This window comes from Epinephelus lanceolatus, chromosome 9 (assembly GCF_041903045.1).
Source record: "Epinephelus lanceolatus isolate andai-2023 chromosome 9, ASM4190304v1, whole genome shotgun sequence".
NCBI lineage: Eukaryota > Metazoa > Chordata > Actinopteri > Perciformes > Serranidae > Epinephelus > Epinephelus lanceolatus.
The window spans coordinates 7,710,977-7,729,700 of record NC_135742.1 but is presented as its reverse complement, the minus strand read 5'-3'; the positions used below and the strand labels follow the sequence as shown (position 1 = coordinate 7,729,700).

Below are 18,724 nucleotides of genomic sequence, written 5' to 3'. Positions count from 1 at the left end.
CTTGTTCTCTTTTCCTAAACCTAACCATGTGCTTTTGTTGTTGAAGGAAAAAAACTTTGCTTCACAGAGTTGTACCGACACAGTGCGTTTATTTTGAAAGAGACTGTACAGTATGCAAACTGTACATTTCCTGTGAAAACGAAGTGCATTTTGAAAACAAACAATGCACGTAAGAGGCATAAGTTGACACGGCGCCCAGAACGTCAACAGCCCCCACCTAGGGTACCTAGCATGTCATATCTCAGCGTGGAAAGTCCATGACCAAACATTGATATGTGATGAGGTCGGAGTGAGAATGTGTTGGATTTTTGGTCTTTAAAAAAAATAAAAACATCAGTCAATATCCACTAAATTTCTGATCTCTCACAAAGCCCAGAAGGAGCTGCTTACAAATGAATCGCACTAATTACTGTAAACTGCAATGTGTGGCATAGTTTCTTTAGATTGTTGACACTGAATCAATAACTGTGGTGGAGAATGATTTTAGTACTTTATTGTTTCCAAGTTAAGACCAGTATCTTTATTAATGCCCATTTGGACATTCTGCTCTTAACAAGAACACAGATGCACCCATTCACAGTTTGGGCACATTGAAATATGTCTTTAAACAAAGGCAGGACAGAAATGAGCTTGACAATTTTAATTGCATAAACAGAACCACAACTTTTTTCCCATTAATTCAATACTACATACTACATATTAACAAAATAAACAGGGGAATTATACACTCAGTGACTGGAGAAATGGAGCCTCTGTTTCTTCAGACAACCATTAATTTTCTGTTATGTAACGTGAAGGTGTGATTATTATTGGGACTGCAGGGTGAGTGGGTGCCCTTGGTGGATAATTGTGGGAGACCCTTGGCTTTCAACTGCTGCACGGTGGGCCATTGTAATACCTGGAGGTCAAAACCTTGATGCCAGAGCTCTGCTTAACAGGTTATCAGAACAGTGCAGGTTCATCCACTCATGGATTTTATGTATCCCCAAAGGAATGACTGAAACCTTTAAAGAGGGTCGAGAATGAATTCTAAAACTGGAAATGTGTCAGAATTTTTGCACTTGCAATTCCCTCATCTTGAAGTCAATGAGTTGTTTGAATGGGTTTTTGGTCAGGTGCCTGAAATAAGGTCTGTGGTTAACACAAGCAGAGGAAACTTTCACATTTTGTTCTGTGACAACTAAATGTTCATCTGTGCCCCACTCATGAATTTTGATGAATTTACGTGTCTTAAAAAAGGCGGTTGCTAACAAGTGGCTAAATGAGACTACAGAAGTTAGCCACTCAGACGACCTTGGTGTAGCCTAATGTCAGCTTTTTACTTCTGTGATTGCATCTATGCTTCAATAATCATAAAATGGGTATTCATTTGTGAAAATTTATTTTGTTGAACAAAACATGCAAGTATCATAAATATTTGCCACAGAGCTTTTTTTTCCTGCAGTAATCCAAAATTTGAAAAACTGGGAAATCCATTGGCTTTTTTCAAGGGAACCAAGGCAGGTGGTAACTTCTGGGTTGTCCTACAAAAATCTTCATCCATTTAGCACTCTATTGCCTCTCTGGTAATCTTGCATGATTAGTAGGGATGCACGGATTTTGAAATTCTGGGCCGATACCGATGTTTTTGTATTTTAGTTTATTTTGGATTTGTTGTTATTTATTGCCCCTTTTGTACCAGGGGAAAAAGAAATCTGAACTATAGAAAATGAACTGTTTTAAAGTAATTAAGCCCTCTATTACACTACCTTTGAATGAGCACAAATTCAGTCATACATATTTATGAAACAACCTTTGATACAACATGAGACATCTCTGTAAAAAGCTGCTCCAGAAGCTTTTTCTGCTCATAATTCCCTCTCTAATATCCATTTTATATTGCTGTGAAAAACATAAACAAATTTCTTCTTTAAACAGCTGTATTTATTCAAGTTTCTCGCCAAAAATTACATTTTACAAGATTACACTGAACACATCATGAGAACCATATAATTTTCCTCTGCCTAATATTTAATTTTACTAAATAGAGCTTGAACGCATCATAATGCAACTCAACGCAGCCTCCGTGAGCTGTTGTGGCCACGGGCTGCTGATGAAGAAACAGCTTCACCAGTTTGATGACACATGCACAGCATTTAGAAAAGGGGGACACCAAAAAGTGATGCACACAGCTGGGACTAACTTTATATTACCATTGCATAAAACTTAATTTTAATTTGGGTGATTTTCCAGCACAACTACAAACCACAACCACAAACCAGGCCAAAAACAAGTGCCGCACATTGGTCATCAAATTGATGATGATGTTTCTTTATCTGCTTGAGTTGTGTCTATTTGTTTGTGCTCTCTTAATACACTGTACATTAAGCTCTCAGGCTCAGCATACAAAACACTGAGCACACACAGAAAGCGTATCTGACATCCAGCCATGATGTAAACCTGCAGCTTAAGCAACTGAATAGTGTATGCAATAATACAAATGAGGCCTCTTTCAAAAAGACATCCTGTCTAAGTCCAAGGACACCAAATGAACAGTTCAAGTAACATTCATGTTAGAAAAAGCTAAAGGTAATAAACAGGGGTCTTTTTTTTCGGGTCACTGAATGTATGTAGAACACAGAAAGACAGAAGGCAAGCAATATGCTTTTCAGTTACAGTAGGTACACTGAGAACAAGGCAGAAAAGAACTCAATCAATAGAAAAGTTGTGTCGGAAATCACTCACAATACAGGCTGTATAGTGTGTTGGTTGGGAAAGATATGACATTATTCTGGTCATGGCTCTTTGTTGAAAGTAATTTCAGTTCAGCAGTTAGTGGCTTTGATAACCTTTCTTAAATTTCCATGTCATACTGTGGGATGTTATGAGTACAAGGTATGCGAACCCTCACTGCACAGCTGGACTCCACTACAGTATAAAATGACAAGTATATAGTAAATGATTTCAGACAAAGCCTTTTTGTTTCCCTTGTTCTCCTGTAAATAAATACACTTTTGCATCTTTTTTCATAGACAAAATGGTAAACATATAGTTCAATAGCCCAGTATTTGTTGAATGAAATAACACAACAACAGTATGAATTGTATGATGAAGAAGTTTTCACTGTTTCACAGATTTTTAAAAGAAAAACACATCTTTCAAAAGAAGGAAAGCGCCATGCCGGGATGAATTCAGCACAGATATTGATCTAGTCAGTTCTTTCTATCCTTATCATTATCACAAAAGAACAGAAATATTTCCACATTTCTTTGCAAAATACAGTAATAAATAGAAGGGTGTTTTGCTTTGCCAACATTCCAATTTATTTGATGGCACAAATTAAGTGGTTGTTACATAGTCAAAAAGAACAATACAATAGAGTCAGTCAACCTTAAAATAGCTTCTAGCTTACAAACAGTCGCCCTACTGGGTTGTCAAAGGGGATTTGGCTGTGATTAGTCATGTTCTGTTCCATTCTTGCTTCCAAAAATTCCCCTAAATGAGTCATTCCTTGACATTAACATTGACTGTGTTATCAGAGTATTGACTGTATTCTGTATAAAAACTTTCTTTTTTGTCTGTTTTTTCTTAAACTTCTCTGTTTAAAGCAGCTGTGCGGAACTTTTTACCATTTATAAAACTGCCCCTAGTTTGTATCACCCCCCCCTTGAAGATCCACATATTTATTTGAACCCAACAGCGACAAAAAAAACTTTCTCTATATGGCTATTTAGCGTAGCCTCGGTTGGGTCAGACACAGCGGAAATCAGCAAACCAGAATACGGCACCTGGAGGCGGAAGTAAGTCTGCAAGCCTGCAGCGGCCCGCAGCCATTAAACCACAGAAGAAGAAGAAGGAGCCGTGTTTACAAGTAGGATTTAAGAAACAGGCTAAATGACATGTAGTAGGGAGTAGTCTCTTGTACAGTAGGTGGTGGTATGCACCTGGAAGTTGTTTGCGATCCGCCAATAAATTGAGAGAAGAAGAAGAAGAGCCGTGTTTACAGAGAGTGTCCTTCGAGCAAGCGGTACACAGTGGGCATTGCTGAACACATAACAGTTTTACCAGATGTATCTATAAGGACTTGGTTGTACTTTCGATGTCATGGCGGATAAAGAAGGAGCACCATCTAAAAGAAAAGAACAGAAGAAGGCTAAACGGGACAGTGATAGGGCTCGAGCCCAAATCCATGTAAACCTCGGTCGGGCATTCACCAAGTGGAGAGAGCTGAGAGATTTGAAAGGTTTTAAAACTGATCCCTAGTTGGCCCTTTTCCTAATCGACAGGTATGTAATTTTTGTTTTTATTTAGAGAATATACCGCAATTTGTTAGACGTTGTTTCACTTCAATATATGACGACATGGAAGTTATAAACAAGCTAAATGTACCGTTAGCTGATGTGAACCACTTTTGTCTAGTGACGTTACAACAAACGCCACAAAATTATCTGTGACTGTGACCATGAACACAAATACACAGCAGGCAGTTGTCCTCAGTTTATAAGAAATTCAGAGCTACACCAGAGCATTTATGATTTTCCTCTCACTCTCCAAAACAAATGCATGCGGTAATTGCCGGTTGCAGTTGAGATTTTACGAATGAAGCCGAAGGCTGCAGTCGGAATTTTACGACACTAGGCTGTGGGTGTCATACCGCTTCGACCAAAAGGGGCGCTATAATCAACAAAAACGGAAAGTTCCGCACAGCTGCTTTAAATTGTGTATCATGATACTGGTTCACGATCTAGCAACTGGTCTGAATCAGTGTGTTGGACATATTAAACTGCAGATACCCAACTAAAACTTAATATGCAACTGAAAAATTAATGGTGCTTTCACACCTGCCCTGTTCCTTTGCCCCCTAAGTTCGCTTCGTTTGGGCAGGTGTGAACACAGCAATAACACTCAGGTGCGCACCAATAGAGACCACCCTTCAAGAAGGTCTCAGTCTGGTTACAAACGAACTCTGCTGCGGTTCATTTGTGGTGAGAACATGATCCGACCTGGATGTGAACCAACTGCAGTCACATGACACATTGTTTGGGTTGAACATGAGCATGTTACAGTCCTGGAGGATTATTAATGTGCACCTCCTCCTGTACTGCCTTAATATGCACATTCAGCACATCCAATGCATCAAAACATTGTTTTCTAGTTGGAGCCGCGCCTCGTTTTCAAACTGTATGGTTTGACTAAAATGAACAATGACAGCAATATAGTCCACGATGAGCAGCGCTACAATCAACCTGCGTAGTTGTCCCTCCATTGTGACATTAGAAAGTGTCACATTTATCTTTCAAGTGTACTCTTCTTCAACGTTTGCTTTACTTCCTGGATTTTGCCCGCATGGAAATTCTGACCAATCAAGAGCAGCTTTCTCACACAAGGTATTTTATCTGGTCCACTTGTAAATGCTGCCGTGAGAACACGAACCAACTCTAGGCAATTATACAACTTTATAACAAAATTAGTCCTTGATTCAGACCAAAGCAAGACAACTCTAGGTCTGAAAGCAGTTTAACATTAAACCAACTACAAACACACTTAAAAAAAGTGGATGACAATTTGAAAACTTTCCTTTTTTCTTTGGTCGCTGACCACAGTATAAGCGCTCTAATTCCCTCTGAGCTGTTCTGATACATGAGCAGGCCTGGTGAAGGAAATGCTTCGGCTTTCTATCATGGTGTTCTTTACCTTTACCTTGTCTGTTGTTTTCAAATGAATCAGAACACCTCTTTGTGCATTGCTTATATTATGCAACCTCTACAATTCCTTGTGAAGTCAGTTACCTTCCAGTGTTATACCTCAGATGCTCTTTCATGTTAGTTTTCATGATGTATGAGTTTTGAGTTAGCAGCCACTATCAGATCAATCTGAGACCAGCATGAAAAAAAAAATGCAGCCAGTTTGTCAAACGCTCTATTGTTACTGTTCACCTCACAATTGTAAAGATGAAAGATAAAGCAGTTTCTGTCATGTTAATTTTCCAGAGTTGTAAAATCCTGTCTGTGGTAAATACAAATGTTTGTGCAGTGTTTGGGTGTCTTTTAAGTCTTCAGATGCATTAACCTGTAATCCAAAGGGACTTCCTGGATTTTATTTCATTGTCTCATCAGTATCTAAACAACACTAAGACAGGACATATGTATTTAAGCAGTTAGATTGCCATGAGCATAACATAATCCTAATGGGATTAGTAATCAGAATGCTTTTCTTACTTGATTTCATTGCCTCCATCAGGCAAATATAATATTGAAGTCCACGAAAGTAAATGCTATCATTAGACCCACTTTGTATTCCACAGTGTGTCAAAGATTTCATTCAAAATCTGTTTGAAATTGTATTTAATTATGAGAATTTGCTTCTTACCAGAGACACAGCAGTGAAATCTTCTTATAATTAAATTCTTGATCCTCTTGATATACAGCAGATTACATCAGATCATGTGCAAATGAAATAATAATTATGCTGCAAAGCAGTGGCATTCACAAGCCTTTGTTGACACTCTGAATCTTGACGATAATTCTCGCAGTTATATTTTTTGCAGACAATCACAGAGGTAATATATAATGTGATGAATAGCCCTTCACAATTAAATAGGACACCATTCACTTCCTTACTTTCTGTAAAAACCTACTATCTCCATTCCTGTAAAAACAGCAATCTGCAATTTGTGTCCCAACAAATAAATCTTAAAAATTGTTATTTTTGATATTATATAAGAACGCGTAGGTTCAGACACAAAAAAACACACATGCTAGTACACAAGATATACACGTGCAGACTATATAAAGGTACCAAGAGTCTCTAGATCCCCAAAAGGAAATTCACAGTAATGTGTCCATACTTAAAAACGATGATGCAGAGAGAAAAGTTTTTTTTCACCACAGGCACCAAGAAGTACAAATTCATTACATTCATTACTGAAGTGTCACACTTTACATTTTGTTTGTGCTGAATGTCTCACAGGCAATGCTCATAATGCCAGCAAGTCTAAAGGTGTTTTAAATTATAATAGATGCCACTGACTTTTTGGCAGCAATAAATCAATGGAAATGGCTGCTTAAAACAGCTGTTTGAAAACAAACTAAAAATTGGAACAAAATTTTTTTTTTTTTTTCCATTTTTAATTACTCTATTTTTGGTTTTACTATAAAGTAGAAAATGCTGAATTAGAAGCTGAAGTTGTGAGTAGCACTGGGTGTTGAGTACTTTATGTGCACCTATGTGTCCTTAGTATCAAAAAGTGTTGAGAATTGGAAGTTGGCATCGAATAGTTGGTCTGAATTTCGGGCTTGTTGACATATTCTTTGATAGCTTTGTCCTGATCTAAATCAGAGAAAGAAATATAAACTTAATTATATATAAAATGATACAGAAATTACATAAAAACTATTTATATATGCTGTGGACAAAATGTTTTTTTTAAAAAAAGACAAAAGCATTAAGGGCCATTCACAGGTTGCATCTAAAAACGCAAGGCAAACGCCAGCTCTGTGGCTTTCATCCTTTAATCCAAGATACTTGGGAGGTTGTGTTTGCTGTTACTATGCAACCAAAACCTGTGCAAAGCCATGACTACAATGATGATGTGAAAATTTAGCAGTCAGCTCACTGACAAAACTACACAAAATCAAAACAAAGATAAATAGATTTCTGGCACCGTAAATCATTGACAGCAGGCTGACCTCTCAACCAAATGTCGTGACGTCCCTAGATGGAAAGGCTGAAGCAAATCCTGTGGAGCTGATTGGTTAATACTTATCACGTGACCTGTGGTGTTCTTGCTACATTCGAAAATGTTGAGATTTCTCCATCTCAGTGCACCCATTGACTGCATAAAATAATGGATGTATTATGATGTTACCCGTTTTGAAGCATTTTAGCTGTCGCCGTCTTGTTTTTCTGGAGCCAGATGTTACCTTATTTGGACGAGAGGCTGGAGCTGTGGAGGAGTGACGGTTGGATCTGACACTGACTGTAGCGACACTTAGTAGAAAGCCTATCACTCAAACGTCCCGCCCTTAAATATGCACATCTTTGAGCCTTAACAAAATGTAAACTATGAGTTATAAATAAGATATCTATAGAGACCACCATCCCTTTATGTACCAGGCTGTTAGCATGTTTATTTCTGTTGTAGAGTTTGCCATTTTATCATGAAGGTCATGATTTACTCTGTTTTGGAGCCAGCCACAAGCCTCAAGTTTTTGGCACTTTGCATCGTCTTAATTCCTCAGCCTTGGAAGGTGCTGCTAGTTACACAACAGACACGATCAAAAAATACAGGTGCATTGCAACGAATTTGCCCCGTGACAGCTTTGCTTTCAGTATTAAGCGTGCTCGTCAGATGTCTCCATTTGAAATTATAAATTTGTATGTGCAAAAGACACAGCATGTGGATGGCCCCTTAAGCAGTGGCCTATGATGTTACAGGAAAAAAAAAACCTAACCCTGACATATTTACTTTCTCCAAGTATGGTATCATAAAAGGTATTAGTTTGGGATCAGTACCAATCAGTGTTGGCACTGAAAGCTTACATTTGCCCAGCCATAGCTGTGATGCTACAAAGGAAACAAACTGACTTGACCTCCCTGATGTTTTTTAACACTGGCTTATTCCCACTTTAGGCTTGTAAATGCTGGACTTCTGATTGCTGGTCCCACTTTGAATCCTGATTCTGAGCTGGTAAATCACCCTGATTTCTATAGCTTAACTTAAAATATCAGAAATCTAAACTACATTCAATTGATTTAAAGGAATTCAGATTCACACCCCAACATGACTTGTGGCCCACAATGCTTTGTAGCGTACATAACAGCACTCACAAATGCATTCAGCATGTTCAGTAGCCTAAAGGAATTGCATCTAATTATAAACTGGATGCATGAACAGGGTTTCCACATGGTCAGTCAGCCAGAAAATCACAGCAGGATAAATTCTGCAGGAGTGTATAATAGATAATAGCACTTCCCCCAAGTGAACAGCACTATTCAGTGAGGAGGTGTGAACTGGCTCTTCAAAAAGGGGTCAAAACAGGGTCACAGAGGAGTTTCACAACTGCATGTGTTAATAAGCACACCCGAAATGGAGACAGGATGCCTCCAAACTGGAGAGGTCAAGGTCTCACTGCTGGGTGCAGTAACAAACCATGGCAGGATGAGTTATGAGCACAAAAAAGAAGGGTGTGAGGGTGTTAGAAAGCCATGTCTGGTGTCATGTTAGAGGTCTCCTGGAGAAACGGCAGCTTGTTTGATGATCCCTGTGGTGTTTCTAAATTCACAATTATTTCATAAGCATTGAGGCTAACTTGGTCTAACAATTCATAACCTTAGTCAGTAGGGCCGTAACGGTACATGTATTTGTGTTATTGGGCGCAGGATATTATTTTATTTCATTTTATTTTGTTTTATTTTAATTCCGTTTTTGCGAGCCGAACCATTTAAAATATCTAGTTCCCCGACGGACATAATTGAGTGATGGACCGAGTCCAACCGTAAATCTCCGCTTTCACTTTGTGCAGCGCATTCTTGCATTTTGACAACATGGCAAGTGAGCCTGACGAACCTGAAGACCCACCCGCAAACCTTAAGTCCTCCGTTTGGGAACACTTTGGTTTCAGGGTAAAATACGAAGATGGAAATAAACAAGTTGATAAGACAAAAGCAGTGTGCCGACACTGCAGAACAGCGGTCGGGTATGTACTTGGAAACACGTCTAACATGCTAACGCATCTATAGTGACACCACCCGAGTTTGAACGTTAACCAGCACGACTAGAAAAAGCAATCTGGTGCAAACCACGATATTGTTGTCATTTAAAAAGAAAGAGCGTTTCCCTGACCATCGCGCTAAAGAAATAACCAACGCCATTGGAGTTGAGTAAAATTGTTTAAGCTGCACTTTAGATATAAGCATGTTTTGTTTACTGCACTTTAACAAAGTAGGAAAGCTAAGTAAGTTCCTAGTAAAACTGAATCTGAGCAGGCTTTAAAGCTGACCAGCTGCACTATACTTTTTGTTTTAATTGAGTAAAATAGTTTAAGCAGAAATTTATATTCTTCATTCAAAAAATGTGTTAAAAAAACAGCAGGATTTTATTTTTCACTTTTATATTTCTATTTTCATTCAAACAGTGTGAAAAAGCAGGATTTTATATATATTTGTTTCATTCAAAAATTGTGTAAAAAGAGTTAACTGCTGTGGTGGTATGTTTTAATAAGGTTACCAATAAGTAAAAGATATTTAATAGTTGTCTATTTTTTTCATTACTGTACCGAAAAAAAACGAACCGTGACTTGTGTACCGAGGTACGTACCGAACCTTTATTTTTGTGTACCGTTACAGCCCTATTAGTCAGGGATGGCCAAACTACAGCCCGCAGGCCAATTGCAGCCTGCTGCCCATTTTTAAATGGCCTGCGGCTAATTTTTCAAATAAAGTAGAATATGGCTCAAGCATATTTATAATAAATTGCACCGCCCAGTTTAAACACAATGTCACTGTCATCTTAAACAACTAGGCTACCACTAGCAAGACCTGCCATTGCACTTAATTTAAACTCTCAATGTCGCTACCTCTAGTCTCATAAAAACATTCCCTCAGTAAACATGGTGGCAGGCCTAAAATTTTTGTATTATGTGGGCACACTAATCAAACAGTTTAGTAGTGTTGTGTAGTACTTTTGATAGAAAATTAATTGGGCTTTCCTAGTCCAGAAACACTGACTTTCTTGCTGTGTAACTGCTTGAAAACTATGCATTTACTATTGTTTGTATCATGACTCCTTTTATTTTTCTGTTTATGGCCCACAAACAAAAAAGTTTGGCCACCCCTGACCTGAGTCACGTGTCTCTGATGAGTCTCATGTGACAATATTTGACCCCAGTAAATCTCATTTTACACCAATGTGCCAAATGTCACAAAGGCTAAAATGCCCGAAGCCTGCAGTCATTTGTAAAAAGCTTCCTCCAGTTGATTTTGACTAGTACTTGTAGACGTCGAATGATTAGGACAGTGATTTTAGTGGTAAGATTAGACGTGTTTGCTTATGACAAGTGTTAAAATCTTGTAGTGCTGTCTGAGCCATTTCTTTCCCCTATGATTAGTTCGTTTTGTGTATTTTTTCTGGTCAGTTATATACAAAAGCAACACATTGATGATACAATTATGAAAGTAGTTAATATATCAAATCATAAGGCCTATATCAAAACAAAACAGAATCAAACATAATATTCTCTGACCTAACAAAAAAAAAAAAAAAGGTGTAGGTTGAGCCTGAGCTTATTTTGCCCACCTATACCCTTAATAACAGCAGCAGTGGCAGTGATCCCAGCGCAGAGCTACTCTCAGCTATTCAAACAATTAAAATCTGCAGTCAAAGTGCTCAACTAATGGCTCAGATGATCTGGCCCTACTTTACGTCTGACCTGTCACACCTCACGAGCAGACAAATGGCCTAATGTACACAGCATCCAACTGCGTCACGCTCCAGCTCCATCACAGCTGCCATCTCTGAGGCGTGAAACTCATTTGTGAATGTATAGAAATGCCTACTGGCAACTGACAGGGATTAATTTTTAATGGTGTGTTTAGCTAGTTTCTGACTTTCTATTCACACACACAGAGTGCGCTTTTTTCTGTTGATGAAGTCAGAGAGACAGATGGAGAAAAGTGAGTGGCCCAAATGTTATTTCAGTCCTCTCCTGCTCTGTCAGCGCTACTGTGTTTTAGTGCAGTTGAATTCACAATATAGTTGTCCTTGCTTACATATTTTTCTGTTTCTGTTGTCCAATAATGAACCAAGTGTAAAATTTTGTGGCAGCTCATAACTATCACACTATGCTGACCAGCAGCCATTACCAATTTGCTGATCTGCAGGTGATATCATTGTTTAATAATCATGGAAAATAAACAAAATTAGAAGTTAATGACAGCAGCTGTGCCGGGAGGTTGCCTTTATTAACATTTAAAACCACACGAAAAAAAAAATAAAATCAACTAAAGGTTGTCATAATCAAGTACAACCAAACAGCATCTGTCAGCACATCTAAATGAGCTGCTGTATTTATGCTTGCAAAACAAAAATAATGTCAGCAAAGCATGTCTCATGAAGAACAGATGTCCCACTTCTGAAACGTTTCCAGTGGACATTGAAATGTGGTGCAGCCAGACACTGTGTACACTTGGCTTACAACTTGAAAATTGAATTGTGCTATAGATCTGCAAACGATATATGGATACCGTATGGCGCTTTGTCAGTGTCCTGAAAAAGCTGTTGGGTTTTGCAGATAGAACAGTTTACTCAATCTATCACTTGCTGTTAATAAATTGTGCATCATTTTCACACTGCTGCTGTCAGCACCCATTAGGAAATTTAGTTCTGTCTGAATTGGCACTGATGTATGACTCAGCTGGTTGTGCCACAAAAGAAAAACTGATGATAAATTAGGTGAAGCAAACAAAAGTATTTGTTTAAACTGCCTAGAATAGATCACAATCAGTTTGTCTTTGAGTTTTTACTCGTGCGCTTTAGATGATGTTAAACTGTTTTGAAACCTCTGCCACTTGTTGCTGCTAATGTAGCAGCTTTCCAACACATCCTGTTGCCTTTTGTCTCTCTGTAGATGTATGAACACAGCCTCACACTGAACAGCTGACACTGTTTTTCATTGAGTTAACCTTAATTATCCGTGAAGCACAGCTCTTTATTTCGTCTGTTTAAGCAAGATGTTTGTGTTCACAACAGGTGAGAGCAACAACAAGCTGCAGAGGGTCCTCGCTAGAAAAAATTGGGGTGTAAAGGTTCCTATGAACAGAGTAGTGTCACTAGTACACTGCGACTGAAAAGACAGAAGCGCTAAGGACCTCCAGTATGGCTGCCAGATAATGTACCATGTCACTTTGCTTTTTGTACCTTCATTCTCAAATTAGTTCATGACTGTGTTGTTAGAGAAATGCATTGTTTCTGGTTCTTACACCTTTGCTGTACAAATTTTGCAAATGGACCCCTTTAAAAATGTATTAAACGCCACACCAACAATAGATGTTTAAAGTATGTAAAACACCTTTGACTCAAAGGTTGTCTGGTTCACTACCCTGCAAGAATTTTTCCCTAATAGCCAGTTCACAAAGACAGCTTCACATTATCACTTGTTATCTAAGCTTTAAACTCAGTCACAAATACTTACAGCGGACGATAACATGTTTTGGGGCCAATGCATGCCCACTGTTTTCCCGTTTACTGTACGAGTTAACTGCACAAGACTGTTAAAAAAATAAAACAAACAGCAAAACACTTTCAGATTTACATGGCACATTCGTAACAGGCTCATGAGATATTCATGAACAAATAATTTTAAATTCAGCATCATTACACCTTTTATGTACATGTTTACAGAGCAGATTTCAGAATAAAAACCTAGATAAAAATAATTTGTAAGTAGTTCACTCACACACAATCAAAATCACGGTTCTCTTCTAAGCTCAAAGGTTTTTCAAGACAGGTTTAAAAAAAATAATGAAAGCATTAACATGCGTGTCACTTGCAGAATTGGCCTTTTGCTTTTGTGTGCAAAAGTGTGCAAGATTTCCTGCCTAAATGTCTGTTTTATCATTAAAATAAGCCATAATTTAAATGGCTACGGTGAAGTAATTTTAAGTGACTCACTAACGATCTTCAGTTTCAAGTAACACCTTTATAATTAAAGGTTTTGCAGTTTCACACCAGCAAATCATTGTCACATCAATTGTAAGTCATTAGTTAAATTGCCAGGAGTAAAGCTGTCTGATGAAGAGCATAATGCTCGAAACGTCACTTCATTAAAACTTTAGCACAGGAGCCCTGCAGTGTGCGAGCTGTTTATTTTTTCATCTCAGGAGTAAAGCAGACCAATAGAAAAAACATTTAGCAGCTTCTATCAGCCTCTGTACTACACCTCACATTGTGTACCACTGGTCTGGAGTAATATTTGCTGGATTGCTTTAGCCTGGTTCCAAACCTTAGTAGCAGTCGAGCCAGTATGCCCTGGATTTAGGACAGGGATGGCACCTTCTTGGGTCATAGCCAGACATATATATGGGTAGAACAATGGCCACAAGTGTGGATGAGGCTGACACACTTGAAAAGGTTGTTGTACATCAACTCACAGATCTGTGTATTTCTTTAATCATCATTGCATTGTTGCAAATGTTAAGCGCTCTCAGTAACTGCTTCCCCCAGCTTCTGTCTCAACTAAAAAAGGATGTTGGCTGCGGCAAAACAAATACATCCCCCTCTCAAACAGAAAACTAGCAGACTCAAGGCAAGATGTACAGTAGGACGCTTACAAATTAGGTACAATGATTCGTACTGTGCCTGAGTACAATTGCCCCCAGCCCCCTCATTGCCATCCATTCCCAACACTCAGCTTTCTTTAGTAATTTTATTCCATACCTAAGTACACTTGCATCATCATCTACATGACATTTTTGTTGTGCTAGAGTGTGGCAAAGGGCGCTGCAAACAGTGCATTGCTGCCCCAGGGGCCATCATCAGCAGAGACCGGCGGAGCAGCAAGGCGCAGCTCTGTTGCTGGCCAGAGGAGAAGCCACTGCTGTCGAGCTCAAAGCTTTCTGCCTTCCGCCAGCAGAAGCTCCGGGGGCCATTGACTGCAACTCAGTGTAAATATGAACTGTACTTGAGATGACCTTTTCAAGTGGACCAGGGCACGGCTTGCTGTACTGCACCAGTATTCACACTGATCTAACAAAGTGAGCTTTGGGGTCATGTGTACTGGGATCTGGGCCCAGGTCACTGAAGTGCAAACACAAACACAATTCAGTGTGATAATCAGGCTTGGATTGCTTTATGGCACAAAACAGTGGAAGGGTGTATTTCGTCAGCTGCAGACTAAACTAAAACCGGTCTACACTAAAACCGACACAGGAACAGTGAAATGTGGATTTAAATAATCCTTACTATTTCAGTCCCATTCAGTTAATTGAAAGCAAAAACTTTTGTCCGAGAGGAAGCTGGGACATGTGGCCTGAATTTTGAGAAGCACCAGCAACAACAGTCTGACTGGTGTGAGAGGGTACAAGTGGTCTCCGACATTACAGTAATTACACTACCATAAAATTAACTTTTTAATCAGCATAATGAATCTTAGCCATTGGCATGCTGTCAGAGCCTCATATGCTCCAAATGCTAGTGATTATTCTTCATTAAAATGGCAAAATGCTCAGATCTACTTGCCAGATGCCATGTTATCCCATAATGAAGACAGAAAACCCAAAGGATGTTTCAACTTTTCAGAAAAACTGAAAAGATAAAGACCTCTGTTTCACTCTTCATAGGCCATTAGCTGCTGGCAAAACAGTTTCAGTAGACTAGTGCTGCCCCAGACTGAGAATTTTCCTAGTCGACCAATGGTCGTCATTTAGGGCCATTTGTTGACTAGTTACTTGCATGCTTAAAATATTATTTTAATTATTAAATGATATATTTTGGAGGTTTGAGTTGAAGGTGTGAGAAAGAATAGTATCAGTAACATTGTTAACACTGTGCTACATTACAGAGAAATACAAAACCGTACTAATGAACCTTCATTAATATAGGCCTATATTTTATCTACAAGTGCACATCACACACTGAGCGAGCCGCCTGTTAATGACGCTGTGGGCTAATGGGCATGTAGCTACTTCCATGTTTCAGATGATACGTCATGTTTGTAGTGGACCAATGAAGATGAGTTTACATATCACCTTGGGTTCGTCCTTCACCTTCTCAAAATGATCCCACACTTTGGATTTCCTGCCCGACATGTTATTAACTAGCCTGTGGAATAACTGCAGGTACCAGCCCTGGAAATTAGGGGCCGTACACATGCTGCGTCTTTAACCGCCTGGAAAACGCAAGGTCGGGCGCTGGGTGCTGCTCTTGTGCCTTTTTTGTGCCAGCTTTCAAGAGCATAGTGGCAGGTTGCGTCCAAGGTTTAACAAGCATTGTATAGCCTGTTTACCTGAAATCCTGAGTGCAGAGCTGATCTTCTGCCAGGCCCTGTTTATAAGTGTGTCGACCATCGTCCATGGGACAGATGTATGATCAATGATCAACTTTTCTGTATTTATCAGACTGAATATTTACAGAAGGGAAAGATATCTGTCGGCTGTGATTGGTTTGTAACATGACTCCTGTCTGACTGCTGTGCGTGGCCACTTCCTGTGTCTGTCCTTTCAAATTCCCACATGGTCCAGTCATATAGGTTTTGATTTATTTTGACAAGGCACAGCTCCTTACAGAGTTACACTTTTTTTTCTTTTCTTTTTTTTTCTGTGACTAAGTGACCAATGAAATCTACCTGACTAATGACCTTTCTGGTCAACTAACATTTGGGTGACTATTGGAGGGCAGCCCTACAGAAGCCTGGTACATTTTCTCACATTTTCCTCACAAGAATCAACTATTCAGTAGGAAATGTACATTACAGCAATGTAAGTAGCCTGAAAAGCTGTAAAATAATTTGTAATCCTGACTTACTTAAGACTGAGTTACGTTGCTAAGGGTTCATTGTTGTTATTATGTTTAAAAAGAACAGTATGGCTACAGTTTAGAGGTAGGCGGGCTTATTCTCTGCAGTCTGTCAGAAATGCTGCTGTGAAAATCATCCTAACAAAATAAAAGCCTTGATCAAGTTCAGCATCCCTCTGAAGAATTTTGTTCTCTGAAATAAAAATGTGGTTGTGTAAAAGGCCATTATGATACTTGAAAAAGTGTTACTTCAACTTCTGTCGCTGTGCTAAAGTCTTTGATTTGTTGTTGGAGCCCTTTTGAAATCTGCTCTGCAGACATCACTGTACATACATGTTTGATGCATCTCTATACATTTATACATACAGGTTTTATAAGGTACGTCATGGAGCAGGACAGTAGCCTGTTATCAATGCAAGTTATGCAGTCCAACGAAATTGTTTTCCCTTTGTTGATAATTTCAACAGCACATCCTGCTGCCATTTTTAATGCGGCACAATATGTGCAACATACATTGTGTGGCTTAAAGGTGATAAGAAAAGGTTGACAACCAGTATTTTCTTTCTAAGTTGGTAATTTAAACATTAGTTTTGGATATGTATTTATTTCAGGAGCAAACACTGTGAGGTATCCTTCTGCGTTAATTGTTTCTATTGTTCGCAGGTCAGTCAAAACGATAAATTACAGCTTTACGTGTAATCTTATCCAATCATGAACTTTTGTTTTGCCTATTTTATTTTGACAGTTTTGAAATTGCCTCAGACAAATTACACATGAATAGTCAGTGGAGGAATGATGTTCAAAAGATAAAAACATTTTTTCTTGATAAGTGAACGCCTTTGCTTATCACCAAGAAGAATATATCTGTGTCTCCTCAAATAGACACTGCGGTCACACCACCACTGCTGCATGATGCCTTCTCCAGGTCCTCCATGACCAAGTCCTGTTCAGTGACGTGATTGGGTTGCCTGGAAGAGGTCTTATCCAGGCTGTTGAGAGAAATAGGCTCCAGGGACGTTGGTGCATTATTAGCTGGCAGCACGGAGTTTCCCTGAAGCCTGTGCGAGTAGGTTTTCCTCCGCTGTCCGTCCGCACCGCACAGGCTGATCTTAAACACAGCTTGAAATCCTCTGCGGAAATTCTCATTGAAGAAACCGTAGATGATAGGGTTGACACTGCTGTTGAAGAAGGCTAGCCAGTGGGCAAAGGGATAAATGTAAATGTTGATGATCCTGTACTGCTGCTCAGTCAGGCTGGCATAGTCGCTCAACATCATGAGGGTCCACAGAGGTAGCCAGGAGAGGATGAAAAGCAAAGCAACTATTAGAAGCATTTTAATCACCCTTTGCTTTTTCTTTGACACAGTGTGGCGGTTGTCGTGCCCCGGCTTTCCTCCCGTTGGGACTGCTGTTTTGAAAAGCGTAATGCCAATCCGGGCATACATGATCACAATGAGGGAAAGGGGAGCAAGGTAGATATTTGCAAACAGGACAGTGGTGTAAATCTTCCTCATATCCTGGTTCGGCCAGTTCTCTCTACACCAGTAAAACGGGGTCGTTTTGTTGTCATACCCCAGTAACACCCGAATGGTTTGCTCCTTGGTGACTTGTAGCATCACCCCAGATGGACACATAATGGATATGGCCAGAACCCAGATAATGACTATTATCAAGGTGGCTGTGGATATGGTCAGCTTTTGCTTGAATGGGTAGACAATGCATCTGAATCTGCAAAGGGATTAAAAAGAAAAGACTGGATCAGGAAGGTGCATTAAGACATTTAACCTGCTTTTAAAAAAATCTTTTCCACATGAAGTTAGTGACAGCAAAGAGAATTTACTTCAACATTAACTGATTAGAGTCACAGTAAATAATAAAGGGACACATTCACAGGTAGAGCTTTTCCTTTGGCACTTTTGGCTGCACTGAGTCAAATCATGCAGCATTGATTTGTGTTTCCATTGCCCATTTAATCGCACAGAGTTGTGTTGAGCCACGCCAAAGGTGGATCTCAGGAGTTGGGCCAAAAGCATGCCCTAATGCCTCCAGGCAAGTAGTGTTGATGTCTCACTGATCTCTGACCAATTATCCTACCCCCGTTAAACAAGCATGTGTTGTAAGACTAAACTGATGTTCGTGCAGGAGACCAGAGAGAAAGAAGTTTTTTAAGTCTTTGTGTGTAGCTTCTTACAGAGTATCTGTGATTTGAAGTTTAGTTTTAATTTAATCTTCACTT

The 18,724-nt window shown here is 39.3% G+C and overlaps 1 protein-coding gene across 1 annotated transcript in view; it reads right to left on the bottom strand.

Annotated features, from left to right (window-relative positions):
- Positions 1–476: 476 nt before the first annotated feature.
- The window catches only part of npffr2a (neuropeptide FF receptor 2a), a 55,049-nt gene continuing 36,801 nt past the window's right edge, over positions 477–18,724 (bottom strand). The window contains exon 4 of the mRNA XM_033620069.2: positions 477–18,216. Coding sequence (XP_033475960.1) covers positions 17,364–18,216 — 853 coding nt within the window. The 3' untranslated portion in view covers positions 477–17,363. The remainder of the gene's footprint in view (positions 18,217–18,724) is intronic.